Below are 17865 nucleotides of genomic sequence, written 5' to 3'. Positions count from 1 at the left end.
TAGTCAATCAAGGCTCCATAAATGAGTATGGGCAGAAATAATCTACGTTGGAGGGGTCAAAAAACCACATGCTTTATCTATGGGAATGCCCTGTGGCTTCACCAATATGGACAAATGGACAAAAGGATGGTTGACATGTCACCTGCCCAAGTTACCCAGGTGTCTTCTCGAGAAGTGTTATATCTAAACAAGCTTTTCCGATGCTAAGTACTGGGCTGGTGACCTGTATGGAAAACATGGTGCGGAGGAAGCTGTGGGTAAGCAGTGGCATAGTTTTGGAGTTCTTGTGTTGAGTATTACAACAAGAATTTATTGGTCATGTAATGTTGTGTCAAGACTAAAATGTAGGGCACTCTAATACAATGTTTGTAATGCAACTTTGTAAATGTAAGGAAAATACTTGACTAGTAACATTGTAAAGTTCAACACATGGACATGACCTAATCCACCTAAAGTCTGCTCCAGGGAATAGAAATCATGTTAATCTGATCATAAACCCTTTGTATGTTTAGCCTGAGGACAACTCTCTCAGGTGAAAACTCCATTGTATCATACATTCTTTTACGCACTGCACAGCGACTTGGAAGGTTGTAGCCACCCTCCTTACAATCGCTCGCCCACACAATCTCACCCCAGGAGAGATGGGACCGCCGGGGCTTGGAGAGACAAGATGAGCTCCCTTTGGTGATCCAATCCAACTCTTTAATACTATGGGTGTGCTGCAAGAATATTAGCTTATCTGGTAGGGGAGGGAGAGTGAAGCGAGTCTTAAACTACATACATACCAAATCCACCTTGTTTCTTTGTAGTGACTGTGGTTATCTGCAAGCTCTCATCACAGCTCTATGCCAAAACCAGTGATGTGAACGTCAACATTGGAGGAGTAGCATTATCTACAACAGGCTAGGATGTAATACCATAGAGACTGTACTGCGTGCCTGTATGCGTGCTCCTAGTCATTCAAATACAGTTTTATGAATGGGATACAGCAGGTCATGACATTGCCAGTAAATGTGTGCATTGTGGGAGAAGGACTAAATAGATTGTGCATTACAGACCCAGCAATAAATGTCAGAGGAGGGTTGGGCAGCCTAGACCAGATATAAACTGGAATAAATCATGTAAAGGGATGGGGCCAGATCCAATATGGCTGCTGGATATGATATAAAAAAACAAAAGGAATAGAAACAGCAGGGTAAGTATATTATAAATGTTTACTTTTATTTAGTTTTTATTGGTTTCATTATTAGAAGGTATTATACTAGCAAAATATTTACCCGATGCAGATAGATCAATTTAAAATGAATAGTTTGTCCTTTGATTTGCATATATTCGGTCATATTTCTTTCAGGTGAACAAATGTGTTGAAAAATAATGGAATGCTTTGTAACCAATAGCAACATTTTTAACCATTTTTCCACTTAAATGCATTGCAGGTGAGTGGTCACTGGTTATGTTTACATGTACACAAAAATCTGGTCATTATCCAAAAGACTGAAATAGTTATTTTGAAATGTATTATACTTTGTTTTCCAAATACAACAGTTATTCAAAATCTGACTAATACATGTCACCCGGTTTTGGTAATCAGATTTTGTTTGAGCAGTTGACAGTTAAACACACACCAAAATCAGATCTTAGCATTGGGTTATCTGATTAGTCCAGTTATCTGATTTCACTGGTCATAAAAATACACCCAATGTCTGCTATATACAAGTTACACAAAAGGAAACACATCTAACAGTGAAGCATGGTAAATATGTATATGGACAACTATGTATTCTCAAATTCATTCACTAAAACCAGTTTAGTCTCCATAACTCACGTATCCATGCACTTTAGCAATGAACGACAGACTAAACACACAGATAGATTGTGAAATGGACACAACCATGACGCTATCTAGTTCAATTAAGCGCATTCTTCTTCATTTAACTTCAGTCGGAGTATCTCAGATGTGTAATTGTTATGCTTTGAGCGAATAATGTGAATAATATAAATAAGCTTTTATATGCCCAACACGCCACAAAGCCCGAAGGGTACGTGAGCCTATCTGAAACTGTCTCTATTTTATTGCATTGTCATGTTTTATTTATGGACATACACTACTGCCATGGTGGGAGCCAATAAAGGACCATGACTCATTGCCTTAAACATCTGGCCCTTTAACTAAATGAATTTGCCCTCTGCACAGCCCCTGTAAGTCAGCAGAACGTGCCCGCTCCCCTAACGACTTAATACTCCTGTTTGTATTCTGTGAGGCTACCCAGACAGAGATATCTATTTATACTTTCGCCCGAGCACTGGACTTTTAATATTGTGCTCTGTGGAATTTGAGAACAATTCATTACGTTCAATTTGATGCCAACTACAGCAAAAATGAGACTTTGCCTAGAGGTAGGTTAGGAGAAACTAACAAATGCAACTTAATGAATGACAGTGGATAAAATCTACACTTTTCACTCACTTACTTATTATGTCATTGGGCAAGACACGTCTCCCACCTAGCCTGTATCATTATGTGTGTGCATTTGAGTGTCTATGCGTGAGAGGCCATGGCTGAAGAATAGTAGCTATACTTCCTTTAGTCAGTCTCTCGTTGTGGGGTTGTCAAAAGTATCAAAAGTCAGGCACTATTCAATATCAAATCAATGTATGGAAACTAGATATTCATTTAAGCAAGTATTGATATCAAATTATGTAAAGTGCTACTGATTATATTTAATTGTACCTGTCCTGTTTTATACAGTTGACCTTTATTGGATCCAGTAAAAGACCAGATGTTAAAAAAGTGCTATTATTTTGTGTTGAAATGTATTATTGTCTAAAAAAAAAGCATTTTTTATTATCACTGTTGTATTGAGACTGGTATCTTATATTGTGTCTATTCCTTAGTATTGAAATTGAGTATAAAATATTAGTATCATGACAACACTACTTCAGGGTACAGACGATAACCAGGAAGTTTTGGTTCAAATTTGTTACACTTTGCCATGTCACTCTTTCAAAAAAAAAGTCCATGTTTACATTACTTTGTTTCATTAATTTAATTTCTTATCAACTTTCACATACTTATGCATTTTTATGCAACATTTTATGTAATAAGACGATGTTTGTCCACCCACAAAAATGTGCTGTACAAATAAAGTTGGATTGAGTTGGATTCAAAGCCAACCAAATGCTCCAATACTCTGGCTTGAAAAAACTAGAGTGAACGTACACAGAATCCTCAAAGTATCAGATGAGGAACAAGCCTGAAGAATGAGGCTGCAGAGAAGAAAGGAATCCCGGGACATTTGCCTACCTCGTCATACGTGTAGCGATAGTCCGCCTTCTTTGATTTCAGATCCCACAGGACTACAATCCCTGACTCGAATCCAATTATGAGCTGCGGAGAGGAAGCGACAGGCATTCAGTGAGATAGGTGGATGGGAGATGACACGGCGCAGATAGAATGGACCCCATGATGTGCAGCAAAATGCTAATACGTTTGACATTCATCCCCAGCGTGAAAGGGAAAGCAGGTGCGAGTAGACTGCCGTGGATCAGGAAGTGACCCGCCTACTACGGTTCAAAAGAGACGGCAACACAAAAGAGAAAAAAACATTTTGGGGTTGAGAAAATGTTTGTTTGGACAGGAATGATGTTTTATTGCTTTAGTGAACATTGTAAAGGCAAATACACATTGGCATAACAATGTTTAAGATGGTATGATGATGATTTGTGAGTGAGGAGTGTGAAGGAGAAACTTACTGCTTTCTGTTTAAAACATATTTCTGATTGACCAGAAAACTAGGGTTTGGTAATTAACAAAAAAGATTGAGAGTCATGTCTAATCGCCAATGAGATGGTTGGGGTTTTTGAATCAAGAGGTCTATAACCAATCCTCTCAGTAAAATCATGTGATTGGGAGCAGTCAAATTGTGACTACTTTTTAGTTAAATGGCATAGATTAAAAGTGTATATTGTTCATGTTCATAAAATCAATCATAAAATAAAAAATAAAAAGTTTTTGGAGAAAAAAAGGATTAAAAAAAAAAATTAAATTGAAAATCAAGTCCAACAGAAAACTGATTTTCTTACCCACCACCCACCTCAGTTTTTCATTTTTATCAAAGAGCATTTTAAAATACTTACATAGAAGGTTGCCCACCATTAAGGAATAGGTCATGTACCAAAAGAAATATCACAATATTTTTTTCCATTTCTTTATCAAATTCTTTTAAAAAAAATACTATCTTTATATTGGTTTTAAGACCCTTCTAAAGCTCTTAGCACATTCTGAGAGTTTACACGTCACTGTGATTGGTTAAATCTGCAAGTCACTCACTCAGCACGGCAGAAACTGACCAGTAGGATGAGTGAGTGGGAAAAGGTAAACAAAAAGCAATAAATTTCGATATATCACTCTACACATTGGTAGATTGTCACATGGGATGATCACAAGTAATTTTTATGTCACATATTTTAGATTGACCACTAATATAAGGACAATAGTATTGTCCTTATATTAGACATATGACACCTTTATGTTAGTATGAAGCATAAATCATACCTTTCCCTCGTCCATGGGGTTGTCACTTATGTGAACGACCGGCCCTGGGTGAGCCTTGGACGACCTGCACAGAGACCAGACAGTTTAAATGCACAGCAGACTAAGATCAAGGTTAAAGACATTGGACTATGATGTATATACAGCATATAGAGGGTCAGAGCGGGACAAGTGCCTTTGAACCTGCACTAGAGTCTCTCATAAGAACAGTACTGCCAATCACGTCAAAGCTCTAAAAGGCTGTTTAGCTCCATGCAAGGGTGTGATGGATGGCTGTGCCAATCCAAGCATTCCCCACTTGGTATCTGTATGTGCGGCTGTGTGTGTTTCTGTGTCCGTTTGCATGTCAGTAAATGCCCGACTACCCCCTCCCATGTCGGCTTTACCCTCCAGGCAGCCTTATGTCCAGTGTCCTGGCCATCCATTGGAGCTTTGCCTAACATAACCTGCCTGGGAGAGACAGTGATGTGAGCAGAGGAGGGCCATGGAAGGACACGGCTGAGAAAGCCAAAAAATACACAAGTGTCCAGGCGGAAAGATAACCCCAGCACCAGGCCAAGGACAGGGATGCCCCATGAGGAGCAGGGCAAGTAAATGTGACTAATGTGAAGACAGGACGGGGAGGGCGGGTGGGGGAGGGAGGGAGCTGGACGAGCAGAGCTGGCATTTTAACTGACAGTGGAGGACACAAAGAGGGGCACTGTGGGGAATGATACAGCAGAACTAGTACTACAATTACTAGTATTTGTTTGAGTTGAATTTTATAATTTCACAATGTAAACAGAGAAAAACTCTTAACAGACTGAGATTAGCACTCCAGACAGACAGATGTGGAGAAGGGTTTCTTGGCGTTACGCTGTGGTTACCTACTGGTCCTAACAGCATGTCTCAGTAAAAATAAAAGATACTTTCACCGTCCAGATTTGTCAAAATTTTGGATGATGATGTTACTGCTGCAAGAAGCAAGAAGGCGTGGCTGCGAAATAGATGGGGCCTTTCTGTGTGGAATTTGCATGTTCTCTTCGTGCAACACAGGTTTCCTATGAATGCTTTGATTTCTCCTCCCCCAAAAACCTGCTGGTCAGGTAAGCCCTTAGCGGCTTCTTCTGACCCAAGCACCTTACTTAGTATACAGCTATGTATAATCACAACTATCATACACATTTTACCTATTTCTTACCTTTACCATTTACAATATACACGTTTTATATTTATATATCTTGCACAGCTTACCCTGTTACACCCCGGCATATTTCTCGTAGGACTAAATATTGACATCCCATTCACCAGCTCCCATTTTAAAAGCAGTGTTTATCCTGTATCTGAGTACCAAGACACCGAGGGCCAGTCTACGTTCAAGTGTGTGTGTGTAAGTAGCGGTTAGCGGGCAGTGAGCCAGTCTCTCAGTCGTCTCTATATTTAGCCTGTTAGCGCTGCAGCCACGTTACCTAAGCCCGCTGCAGCTGGAGATGTTGATTTATCTGATCCGTCTTCTCCACTGTCTGCCTCTCTCTCTTGCACACCAAACAATTACGACGGCCTCAAACACATCACATCTGTTACAACAAATTAGGCTCCGAGTTGCAAAACATAAACCCCAATTTTCCCAACATGCCGATAACGGTTCCCACCCTCTTTGAAGACTCATTATGTTGCTTTTCATAAGAGGTGGGAAGAATACAGTAACACATGTATTACTATGCTTGCTTTAAAGTAGTCGTCAATTTCAACTATAATGCACAATTTTGGAAATGAATGGAATTCCAGTTTAAGTATTGGAATTGTGATTGGATTTGTGATACATTTCTAAAAGAAAGTAGCATTCTGTTTTGGTGCACATTATGAATAACTCCAGGGTCATTAAAGTGGAACTAAACACTAAATAGTTTCTAGTTCTTTTTTTTTGCAATTTCAATGCAAACTCTCAGTATAAATTTGCAGCTTCGAAAACAGTCAAGAGCTGAGTGTGTGCCTTTTCCAGAGGCCAATGTAATGTCAAGTACTACATGACATCACACAGGACTGCTAGGTGTTTACAACTGCAAACACCTGGCTGCAGGGGCAGAGTTTGAAGTGTACATACCTGTCAGACCAATCACACCACACTGTTCTTAGACCCCGCCAATCCTACCAGCTCATTCTCTTCTTTGGTCCTTCAGTTACTGCCCAGTTTAGAAGCTCGATTTGAAATGTGATTGTGGGTGGAGTTTAGTCTCACTTTAACATTTGAGACATGACTTAAATATGAAGTGATGTCAAATGAATTTCAGTTTGTATGTAGAGGTCTAAAGTACAGATTTTTTTAATTTATTTTTTTTTTTTTACAATATTTCAATAAAAAGACAGGGTATTTGGTTATTTTAGCAAGACATCCTATTATTTAAGTAATTACAGCCTTTCTGATTTGATAATTGCACCTACTCAAATCGTGATTTTGATTTGATTGCATTACGTTGTGCAGCCTACTAATGAGAACAAATTCATTTTTATTCATTCACGCTCTATAATGTGATGTAATGATGTTAATACGTATTTACCTCTGGATCTGGTTAACTATTCATATACAGCTCTACTTGCAACTCAACTAACAGCAAAGGGTTGACACGAATACCATGTTATAATTCCTTCCTCCCATTGCTGTTTTCACACTATTAATCAGACATCATATTATTATTCACAAATGCACAGTCAGGTTTGAAGATAAAAGAATCGCCATGGCAACAAGAGGCAGGATAGGTACGGCACCAAAAGCGGTCCCCAAACAACAACAACACACAAACACGAGCTGCTTAACTCTCTCTCTCTCCACGGTCCTCCTGTAAACACACAGTTATGCTTGTCTGCTGCTAATGACTGTGCTATTCACAAACACTGAGGACATGGGGAATGGGTGTCACAGGCAGGGGAAATGTAGCATATTACTATCTTATGAGAAAGACAGGGTTTGCCTGTTAAGTCACTGGAATCCACATGGGGTTAGGAAGATAAACATATAGTATCCAAAAATGGTAGAGTGGTTAAGCTCCTGACTTTAAGAAAGAAGGTTGTGGGTTCAACCTTAAAGCCAAAGAGATGAATCGATGTTCAAATCATGATCAAACTGATAATAAACCCTTTATTTTTCTGGTAAAGGGTCTGCCACTTGTTTTTCTCCAGCTAGATGTCATTGCTTTGCCTAGAATGTTCCTCTGTATAGCATTAAATGTATATATTTCCATGGAGATGAGTAAATAATGACACCAGGCAGGTCAGATCTCTAAAGACGCAACCCCACTCATAGTAAGAATGTATTTAAAGGTATTTTCTTTCAGCAAAAACAACTAACACAATACATTCATATATAAAATCCATATATGATATTTCATGGCATACTGTGGAACATTCCAGGCAATGCACTAACATCTCCATGGAGACAAACATACGGTGGACCCCAGAACCAGAGAAGATGCATACTGTACCTTAATACTAAAAGTCAAAGTAATTTGTTTTAAATTAAATTACATTACATGGTGCAATTCAAATGTGATGGTGCTGTCAAATAGATACATCAGCATACAGTAGGCTCAGAAAATGCTGCGTACACACGTCTAGTGCTCAGTGACACATGAAGACAGGAGCTAAAAGCCTGAACATCTGCTGTGACTCTGATGCCGCCCTCTAAGCCAGCAAAAGCCACAGAGGCAGTCGCTATGGCAACAGTAGTAACAACATGGCTCCTCCAGCATGGGGCAATGAGCAAGCCGAGACCTCGCTTCACCTCTGAGAGTGCAGGTTACATTCACAATCTACAATGTGATTATGTGACAAGACCAGAGGGAGGATAGGTACTATTTTTTGTTATTCCGCCTACACAAGTTACCTGGATACATACACATAGTATACAGAGCCCCTGTTCTTTGACTTTGACACCCAGTTTTCATTTAAAATATATTTTTTTGTCCACTTCAAAGAGGCAAGCATATTTTATCATAAATGTCCAAATAGTTAATCAGCATACCATTTTTTAAAAATAAAATTTTACTTCCGTGAGATAAATTTTAGTTTTTTACTTTCATTTGGCCCACCAGCTAATTGGGTTGTTCCATAGGTCTTTCGTTTAATTTTTATATTGCTATTGCTAATCTCTATGGACATTTGACACAGCTCCAAATGAGAGTTTTTGACGTTTGATCTGGTAGCCAAAGTAAAGTTTTCCATGTTCAGAATGTACTTGTACATTCTGTGCAATCTCACGAGCCTCTGTAATTTGAGGACACTTGCTGGTGATATTTCTCAGAGCACATGCCTGGAGAGTCACATATGCACTGGAACATTAAGACCGGGGCATACGGACGTCAGCGCAGAATAAAGTATCCATAGTAGAGTTTTGAATAGATGCGGGCTTTGAGTGAGGCTGAGGACAACAGAGGCTGAGGACCATAGAGGGCTCAAGAGCACAGAGGGATGAAGACCACAGAGGGATGAAAACCACAGAGGGATCAAGACCACAGAGGGATGAAAACCACAGAGGGATCAAGACCACAGAGGGCTGGAACAGGAGCAGCACTGGTACCCCACTGTCTTCACTTGTGTGTCGCTGTGAGCTGTTAACATCTACCACTCAGCTCAAACACCTGCTCTCCAGCCAATCAGAGACCAGGGTTAACAAGACAAAACTTAGGATACACTGTAAAAAGAGAAATTCAGTTCACAGGGATTGTGAAAATTGACTGAATGTAGTAGATATGTATATGTAAATAAGTACATGTATATGTAAATAAATAGATAGTGGAATGGTGAACTCTATGAAACTATAATTCACAAATTTTACATAGGTCACTCCCACTTCAGAGCACTAACACAACACAATTGGCATGCATTTTGATAATACTGCACATCACATCAGGTTTATGAAGTTGCAGTGTATTCAAATTGTACTTCTAACCATAAGGAGGGTTCAAATAAGCCCCAAAGAGATCGCTAAATTACTTAAACATGCATGGATGACAAAGACAACCTCTTCAGGCATGTTTCTAGTGAGGGAACGTTATAACATTGTAAAAAGCTCCAAAAAGTCGATTTTGCATAATACTCCTCTTAAATGTTTAAAAATAAATAAAAACTAGTCAGTCAAACTGGGTTTTACAGTACAGTGTATACACAGAGACATGTTCTAACCCAAAGCCACACATGCAAACAAATGAGGCGTCATATAATCTACATTTCCACATGTGGCCTTTAAGCTTGAACTCTACTGTCAGTGATGCTTATGTAATGGGAGCATATATGTGTTTGTCTATTAGTCTTTCCACTGGAGCAGCTTGGGGAGCGGAGGTGTGATTCATGGAAGTACACTGGCTTCTGGGTTAGGGCTCGCCTGGGGGGCGCTGGAACAACCAATGCATCTCTAAATAGCAAGGGCCCAGGAGAAAGTGGCCTCTGCATATACAGCCCTGTTACACAAATATGAATAATAAACTTGTTAATAAAGCAGGCTGATGGTTAAGTAGAAGTAATGGGGACTATGCTACGCTGTAAGACATTTTTATTAATTATTTTAACTTACTTCCAAGCAAATTCATTTTCTGGATTTGTGCTTTGGGATACAGCATATAATGTTATTACCTTCTAAGAAAGCAAAAATGCAGTATTTGTAGAGGTCCAGAAACATTCATATTTTTAATAACCAAACTACTTAACCGGGCGACAACAGCTCAGCTGGTAGAGTGTTCACTGATCTGAAGGTTGGTGGTTCGAATCCCACTCTCAGCCAAAAACATCATTGGTAGAGAGGTCAGATACACAGACCCTGATGTATGAAGGTGTGTCTGAATGGGTGAGTGGTACATTAATGTAAAGTGCTTTGAGTGCCTTGAAGGTGGAAAACTGCTTAGAAAAATGTGATTATAAACCAATGCAGATAGAAATGTTTTGGAAACTTGCATAAAGGTGATTTGGCAAAAGATTTACACTAATGTATATTAGTACTGCAACTATAGGTTGTTGTATATGTTGGTACTCTATGTAACTTTTCTGGTGGGGGCCAGGGCATCACATCTGTTTGTCTCCAAGGAGATGTCATTGATTTGCCCGGCATGTTCAACAGTATGTACCATGCGTCCTTATAGTGAGGACTTGGCTTTCCACAACTTGGCCTTGTATCCTCGATTGCTTGTCTCCATGGAGATAGACATGTTTAATGACATATTGTAGAACATTTCAGGCAAACTAATAACACATCTAGACAAGATGGCAGACCCTCCACCAGAAAGGTTACATAGTGCACAATTAATAGCATTGCCCATTGAAAATACAGCCAAACATAAGTTAACTTTTTTATAAATGACATCACATTTTATACTCACCATAAAATTAGCCAACAAATCCCATATAACCCGGCAAATAACCATGGATATCTTACTCTTCCTCTTGTTCCTTGACTGTGGTTCTAGTTCGCAGATCAAGGGCTATTCTGGGCTAATTACAGGATCAGACGGGAACAGTGGCGGAGGTAGAGATCCTTGTGTTTCTGAGAGGAGAGTATCCGCCCCACAGCTGCACGGAGCTACAAAGACCCAATGAGACAATCACCTGCACCTCTCTGATCACCATCAAACACACTCCAGTCTTACACATGTACGGTAACACAATGCAACGCCAGCTGATCTATACAATCACCTATGTGTCTATAAGATATAATGAAAAATATAAACAGCTGAGATTTTGCTTTGAAAAACTGATTATGTGAAGGAGTATGGGGTAACATATCGCCTGCCTCGTAAAAGTTAAGCCTAACGATATGGTAAAATAGTAAAATAAATAGCTTATAGGTTGATCGCAGCTTTACCTACATTGCAGTCTGCTGATATATCTGAGGAAAAGACAGGGGGGCCAACATTTTCAAGAGACATTTCAAGTTATGTTTTGTCCTTCAATAAAAATATCTGGTGTGGCAGTGGCTCAGAAGGTACAACATTTGCTCACCGGTTCTATCCCTGCTCACTCTAGGCTTCCACTTATATCACTGGGAAAGACATTTAACCTGCTTTGCCTCTCAATAACAAGCAGAAACATAACTGAAGTGTTGTGTTTTTATAAAGAAATGGTTTAATGTATGTAGAAAAGATATGTGCAGCTCTTCAACAAAAAATTTAGACTACTGTGATTACACCCTATTTATCAGTTTCAGCTTCCTGTTATATGATGCCATTTTGAGGGCCGCTGACCATTCAAAAAATATAATATTTTGTTCTGAATTGTTATTTGCCATGACACCTGTCCTAACATTTCATCATTCTTTAACCCATAGATAGAATGCATATGTGCGTAGGTGTGAATGTGCCCTGTTTCTGTATTTATACATGATGCTCCCTGGTCATAACTGCTCATCCATTTCTTCTTACATCACTGACAAAACTTTTCCAGTCTCATTTGCGCCATGACCCTGCAGTGATCCCACTGGGCACCTGCTCCACCCTGTCCCATTCCTAGATACACACAAATACAGAGGAGTGTGAGGCCAAAGGGGTAGAAGCAAAACGCTCCAGTGAATAATTCAGGTCTCTACAGTCAGGAGCCAAAATGGAGGCTGTCAAAGTGATGGCTCCATTAAAAGAGCAAAGAGACAGGCTGCTCTCTCTCTACCTGTCATCTGGTAAAGCACAGTCACGAGGGATACACTGACTAATGAGAGCTACCTCATCATTACCAGTTTAACCACCTACACACACGCACCGCAGTTAAACTATTCTCTTACCCTTTTTAGATTTTCCAATTACTAACACCCCAGCAACCAAAAATTGCAAATATGAGCAAAGCAAAGAAGGGTGAGAAGGAAATGAAACTAGAACTATTATCTGAAAAAACGACAGATTGGTGGCTATGTCCCTCCAAATTGCCAGGGAACCATGTTTCTCCCTACAGCCACATTTGGACCAAAGCCATATGGATAATATGATCTAAACAGGAACCCAAAACAACTGTTTGGTAAATGCCCCCGTCACTGCCGCCATGTAACCATATGTATCCTTCTCTTCCATCAACTAACTAGCACCTAGCAAAAGCTGTTCCATTTGAGAGTTCAAATATTTACATTATGGAACACATAACATAAGCTACATAATATTATAAAAATGAAAGTTCAAATTCAAATTATGGATGCATCGATGCGATACTGGTATTGGATATCTGCGCCGATTCTGAAAAATTTGCTGGATTGGATATCGGCTACCAAATATCGGTTCAGAGAATATCCTGGTTGAACATATAAACTGATGTAATAAAACCATTTACTAGTCCTATTTGGCCCAGAAAGTCATGTTTGAATTTTTGTTCAACAAACTAGTTTTTAGTTACTTAAGGGATAAATAACAGCTACATAAACAATGTTGGGTGTAACTTAGTTACTAATACTTATGATGTAATTACTTTACATTTGAATTAACTTAGTAGTGCAATCCGTTACTTCACAAATACTATACTTTAATTGAATTACAGTTACTAACAAAATACTTGGTTAATAGGCATGACTTCTGCTGTAAAATAGCCGAGAGAGAGATGTTACTTATTTCTATAGTTGGTGTGATGCCATTTGAGACAGTTAAAACAACTTCCTGGTTGTTTACCTCTGTTTAAAGGCCTTTAATAAAACATAAAAGCATATAATTGTGTCATTTTTTTATAATATTACAAATCAAGTAATCCCAAAGTAATATAACCAAGTTACTTTCTTGAGGCAGTAACCAAGTCGTGAAATATATTACATTTTTAACAAGTAACTAGTAAAGGGTAACTAATTATTTTTTCAAAGTATCTTCAAGAACACTGTACAACACATATCGATCAGTTCTGTCAACTCTAGAAGATAAATTAAACTACATTAACATTTTGGTGAGCTCTGATATTGAGTGCAGTCTACCTCATCTGAGGAGGAGTACATTTACAGAGATCCCTACTGAGGGTAAAGATCCATACAGCTTCCCTGTCTGCTGAAAAACCAAAGTCAGTCTGCAGTAACTGAACAGGTTGGGGTGTGATGTCTCTGGAGGGTCATGTGACGTCACTGGGGGGGTCATGTGATATCATAGGGGTCATGTGAGAGGTGGGTGGCACTCACAGCTCGATGGCTTTATTCCACATGATGACATAGCCTGAGAGCATGAAGGACTCCACGTTGACGATGTGGACATTCCCGCGTTCGGTTCCAATGTACAGCCATTTGCTTTGGAAGGGCAGGTGGCAGAAGGTGATTCTGGAGGGGCAAAGAAACATGAGCTTAGTGACTAATACACAAACAAATACTGTAAATTCAACACATGCGCCAAAATCTGTAGTTTCTAGAATGTGAGCTCTATCTGCTGCTGCAAAAAAGACGTGAGACAATATTTAAAAAGCTGTGTGAAACATATTTGTTCCATGTAAAAGCAAAAGCAAATACAGTATTGCCCCAGTACAGATATATTATATAAGCAGCAGTTGACGGCAAAAATATGTTCCCCGTGTGCTGTCAGCATTTAATTAAAAAGCATTTTACTGTCAGATAATCAGGAAGTGTACATCAGCATGCTAGTTACGGCAATAGTCCAATTTGGTCTCTGAAAGGCGCTTAAAAATTCATCCGAAGAATAATTAGGATGAGAGGAATGAGAAACAGGAGTGAGGAACAACTTTGGACTACTGCAGATGCATCACACATTACATTCTATCAGGAATTATCTGCAATGATTCCTTGTTATTTTTTCTTTTTGCCAAATCATAGCTAAACAACACCTTTTTGCATTGTTTTTCAGATGGTGCACTCTGCATACCCAATATCTACTTGGTCTTTTCACTCCACCGTATAAATACAGCATCACACAGACTTTTGTACTGTCTCCTATCTGGAATCAATATTTCTACTAAAAACTGGCACCCTTTGTTGATAGAAACCTCCAATCATCCAAAGTCAGACAGCTTGGAGGACTTCTTTTAAACCGCCTCCCTGTTCAATTCTAATGAGATCTGAATAATGCAACACAGCGACGAGAGCATTTACCGGTCCATCAGGCTGAAGCCGTGTGCGCACAGGGAGCAAACCACCACACTTTGACGCATCCGATCAAGGCTTCTCTGCCCAGACCTCCAAGACACATCCAGGGCAAAATGGCCGCTCCTATTTCTCACAGTTTTCATCTCAACCTCTCCAACTCCTCCTTTTATCCATCTATCAGACTGCAAGCTTAATGAGAGGTTATAAAGCCCCCCCCCCCCAGCCAAGAATATCAATTTATCTTTCTGACCCTATATTTTTTTTACTGTTTCAACCCCCCCCCCCTTGGTTTCTTCAGAGGAATAAGAATGAGCCACCTTGGTAATTTGATGTGCTAATTCTTCAAGGTTGCGCGGTTATGAAGGATAGATGTTGGTTTAAGGTGTATTTCTATGACAAAAATGAAAAAACATAGCAGCTTTTGTTATAAATTTAGTATTTACGAGTTTAAGAGTACTGTTCCTTTCTGATTTTCTGATTTAAATCTGTTTAACAACCTTTTAGCACCTTGTTAATACCCACATGCATTCATTGTTGGATGCATTCACCTCTTTAGAACTGTTTTTTGCAGATGGTGAAGTGAAACTAGGTGAACCACTCAAGCACAGCCAATCAGAGTGCTGCTTTTGATACTTTAGCAACAGATAGATTTTTCATAATACCCCTTCTTTAAGTACATTTTGTCAATTTCTTTTTCCTCTAACAACAAGTTTTACCTTCTAAACAAGCTCACAACTTTGTAATCACCTGTTACCACTGGTGTATTTGCCCACTGTGCCATCCACACTGTACCCATGTGTGCTTGCTAACACTTTAATAGTATCAAGAGTGCAAGTGGCTGCAGCTTCTGGGACCCAAGGACAAACCTCACATAGACGTATGCTGTTCCCTTCTGCACCAGCGCTCCTCTTAAACACATGAATTATTCACATTTACAGCACAAATGTCACACAGCTCCACATGAATCTCATCCCAACACGGGCCAAAACACCAAGCAACACTACATCTAGGAAACTGCTTAAATGCCAGCACAATGAGGAGGCCAGGGCTATTCGGTCTAATACAGCGTTTTTCATTGCGTTTTCTATATATTTTACCTCCGTGGATAATGGTTTTGTTGGTTTATTTTTATGTTTTGGGTTTTTTTTCTGAAAGAAGCAACGTTAAGAGTCGTGGACATGTTTTGATTCATTTGGTTTTCAGCAGTAGTCGGTGATGACATTGAGGAAGTTCTACCTTGGCATCTATATGGTCGACAGATGGGACACTAGAGAAACAACCCATTATGCCTCAGAAAACTGTTACCAACAATAATACTGAAGACCAGCTTCAAGCTCAGATACAATCCAACAAACTAAACTGTTTTCTAGGTTTATCTGAAATATAACCCTATAAGGAATAAGTATGAACCAATTCAACTCCACTCCATAAGACACATACTATGGACCTGCACTATTGCTAATATTTTCCTATACTGACTAAATATTGCTTTATGACAGGCTTGCGTGCAACCTCAGTGAGTCACTATGTCTGGTTATTGAACCCATAACCACCTTGCTAACCTGCGTATGAGGTACCAACAGCCACAGACCTTTTCAGACAGGTTATAAAAGTAATTACCATACATAAAAGTAGTAATTTTCTTTCTCTTTTTATTCAATTAGGAAAGTATTAGTTATCTAAAAACATGTTACTTTATTTTTTATTTAACCTTTATTTATCCAAGTAGTAAATTCTCAATTACAAACCGTAGATGTAATTTCCAAAACCTTTCAGTATTGATTTAAACTGACATATTGGAATTGGTTCTTTTAGTAAATTATTCAATGATGAAGGTACAGAATAACGAAATGCTACTTTAATGCTACTTAATGCAGAACAGACAGATCTCAGTTAATAAGATGTGAGTCTGGTCATCTCCCCCGAGTTCAGATGGGTGTGATTGACAGGTGGATTAGCCACTCAGGAAAACGCATGGACAGTTTATGTGTGCAAAAATGCAATACCAAAACTTAAACACAGTAACCCCAAATTTACTTGTTCTGTGACACTGGTGGCATGCGTAGATCGACTGGGAATGCGTCGGCTACGTTTACTGTCCAGATGCGTCTCGTTTCTGTGCAGGCGGAAGCAAGATTTGAGTTGATGTGTTTTGCTTTGGGCCTGCTTATATCAAAACACCCCTTTATATAACTACTGGGTTTTATATGCAAGGCTGTCATGCTTGATATTCTGGGTAATTACAGTCTATGATGTATGTAGCATGTTTAAACACTCTCCACACAAGATGGCTGATTAAGTGCGCTCCGAGCTGCTACAAGAGGGTTAATTGGAAATGCAATATTTTAATTAGGCACGCACTCCTCCACTAGCAGAATGTACTGGAAGACAAGACATGGGGCTAAGGTGGCTTCCCTTTAAACTGTAGGTGTTGGTACACAGTCAAAAAGTTATTTCAATATAAATTACACAAATTTATACAGAGAATATAGATAAATGTATTGCAGCCAATGGAAGAGGATGCAGACTTACTGGTGCACTAACCTTTCTGGTACAAGACTTTGACTTTATCTTACACTTATTCAGTTAAAGGTGTTTTTATTGCTACAAAAAATACCTTGAAAAACATGAATTCTACCTGATTGTGGAATGCATGTTTTGTGTCTCCACAAACCTGGCCTGTAACTTGGCCTAGTTGTCTCCATGGAGATCTTATTGCTTGGTCTGGAGTGTTTCACAATACTGCATCCAACTTGTCTATCTCCACTGAGACAAGCAGATGACGCTACCAGACCAAGTTACAGGTCAGATCTGTGGAGAGATGACGACACTTACTGTAAGAATGCATGTTTTTCAAGGTATTTTTGATCAATAAAAACACATGTAATGGAATAAATGCAAGATAAATCAGTTTAATGCCATACTGAGAATATTTTTTGGAGAGAAGCAGGTAAGGGACCCATCGCTAGAATAGTTACACAATATAGCTTTAAGGAGCACTCAATTTCTATGCAACTCACAAATGCATTTCGAATAAATCTGTGGTAAAACACAAAATTTAGTCAAGTAAAAGTTTTATTTAAAAACACAAACTTACATTCCTCCCACGTAACAAAAATCTATTATTCTAAAAACACTGGCACAACTGAGCGCCAGGTTACCATCCGCAGTAAAACAACAATTTGAACATCGGGAGCCAAGCAAAATGATTATTCAGATTGGCTTGCAGTTTATGTGTGTGTGTCCGCTCTGCCTCTCTGACGTGGGATGTGTTTTTGAAAATATGCATTGTTTACGTGGCATTGGG

General features: G+C 39.1%; 1 protein-coding gene across 3 annotated transcripts in view; it reads right to left on the bottom strand.

Annotated features, from left to right (window-relative positions):
- stxbp5a (syntaxin binding protein 5a (tomosyn)) overlaps positions 1-17865 on the bottom strand; it is a 102154-nt gene that overhangs the window by 34891 nt on the left and 49398 nt on the right. For all 3 annotated transcript variants that reach the window (XM_055232353.1, XM_055232354.1, XM_055232355.1), the window contains exons 5-7: positions 13647-13781; positions 4556-4619; positions 3305-3388 (exon numbers count right to left, since the gene is read on the bottom strand). In XM_055232353.1, coding sequence (XP_055088328.1) covers positions 3305-3388; positions 4556-4619; positions 13647-13781 — 283 coding nt within the window. The remainder of the gene's footprint in view (positions 1-3304; positions 3389-4555; positions 4620-13646; positions 13782-17865) is intronic.

This window comes from Periophthalmus magnuspinnatus, chromosome 24 (genome assembly GCF_009829125.3).
Source record: "Periophthalmus magnuspinnatus isolate fPerMag1 chromosome 24, fPerMag1.2.pri, whole genome shotgun sequence".
NCBI classification, from domain to species: Eukaryota; Metazoa; Chordata; class Actinopteri; order Gobiiformes; family Gobiidae; genus Periophthalmus; species Periophthalmus magnuspinnatus.
The sequence above is the reverse complement of the archived record's forward strand: the minus strand, read 5'-3'. Positions and strand labels throughout refer to the sequence as shown.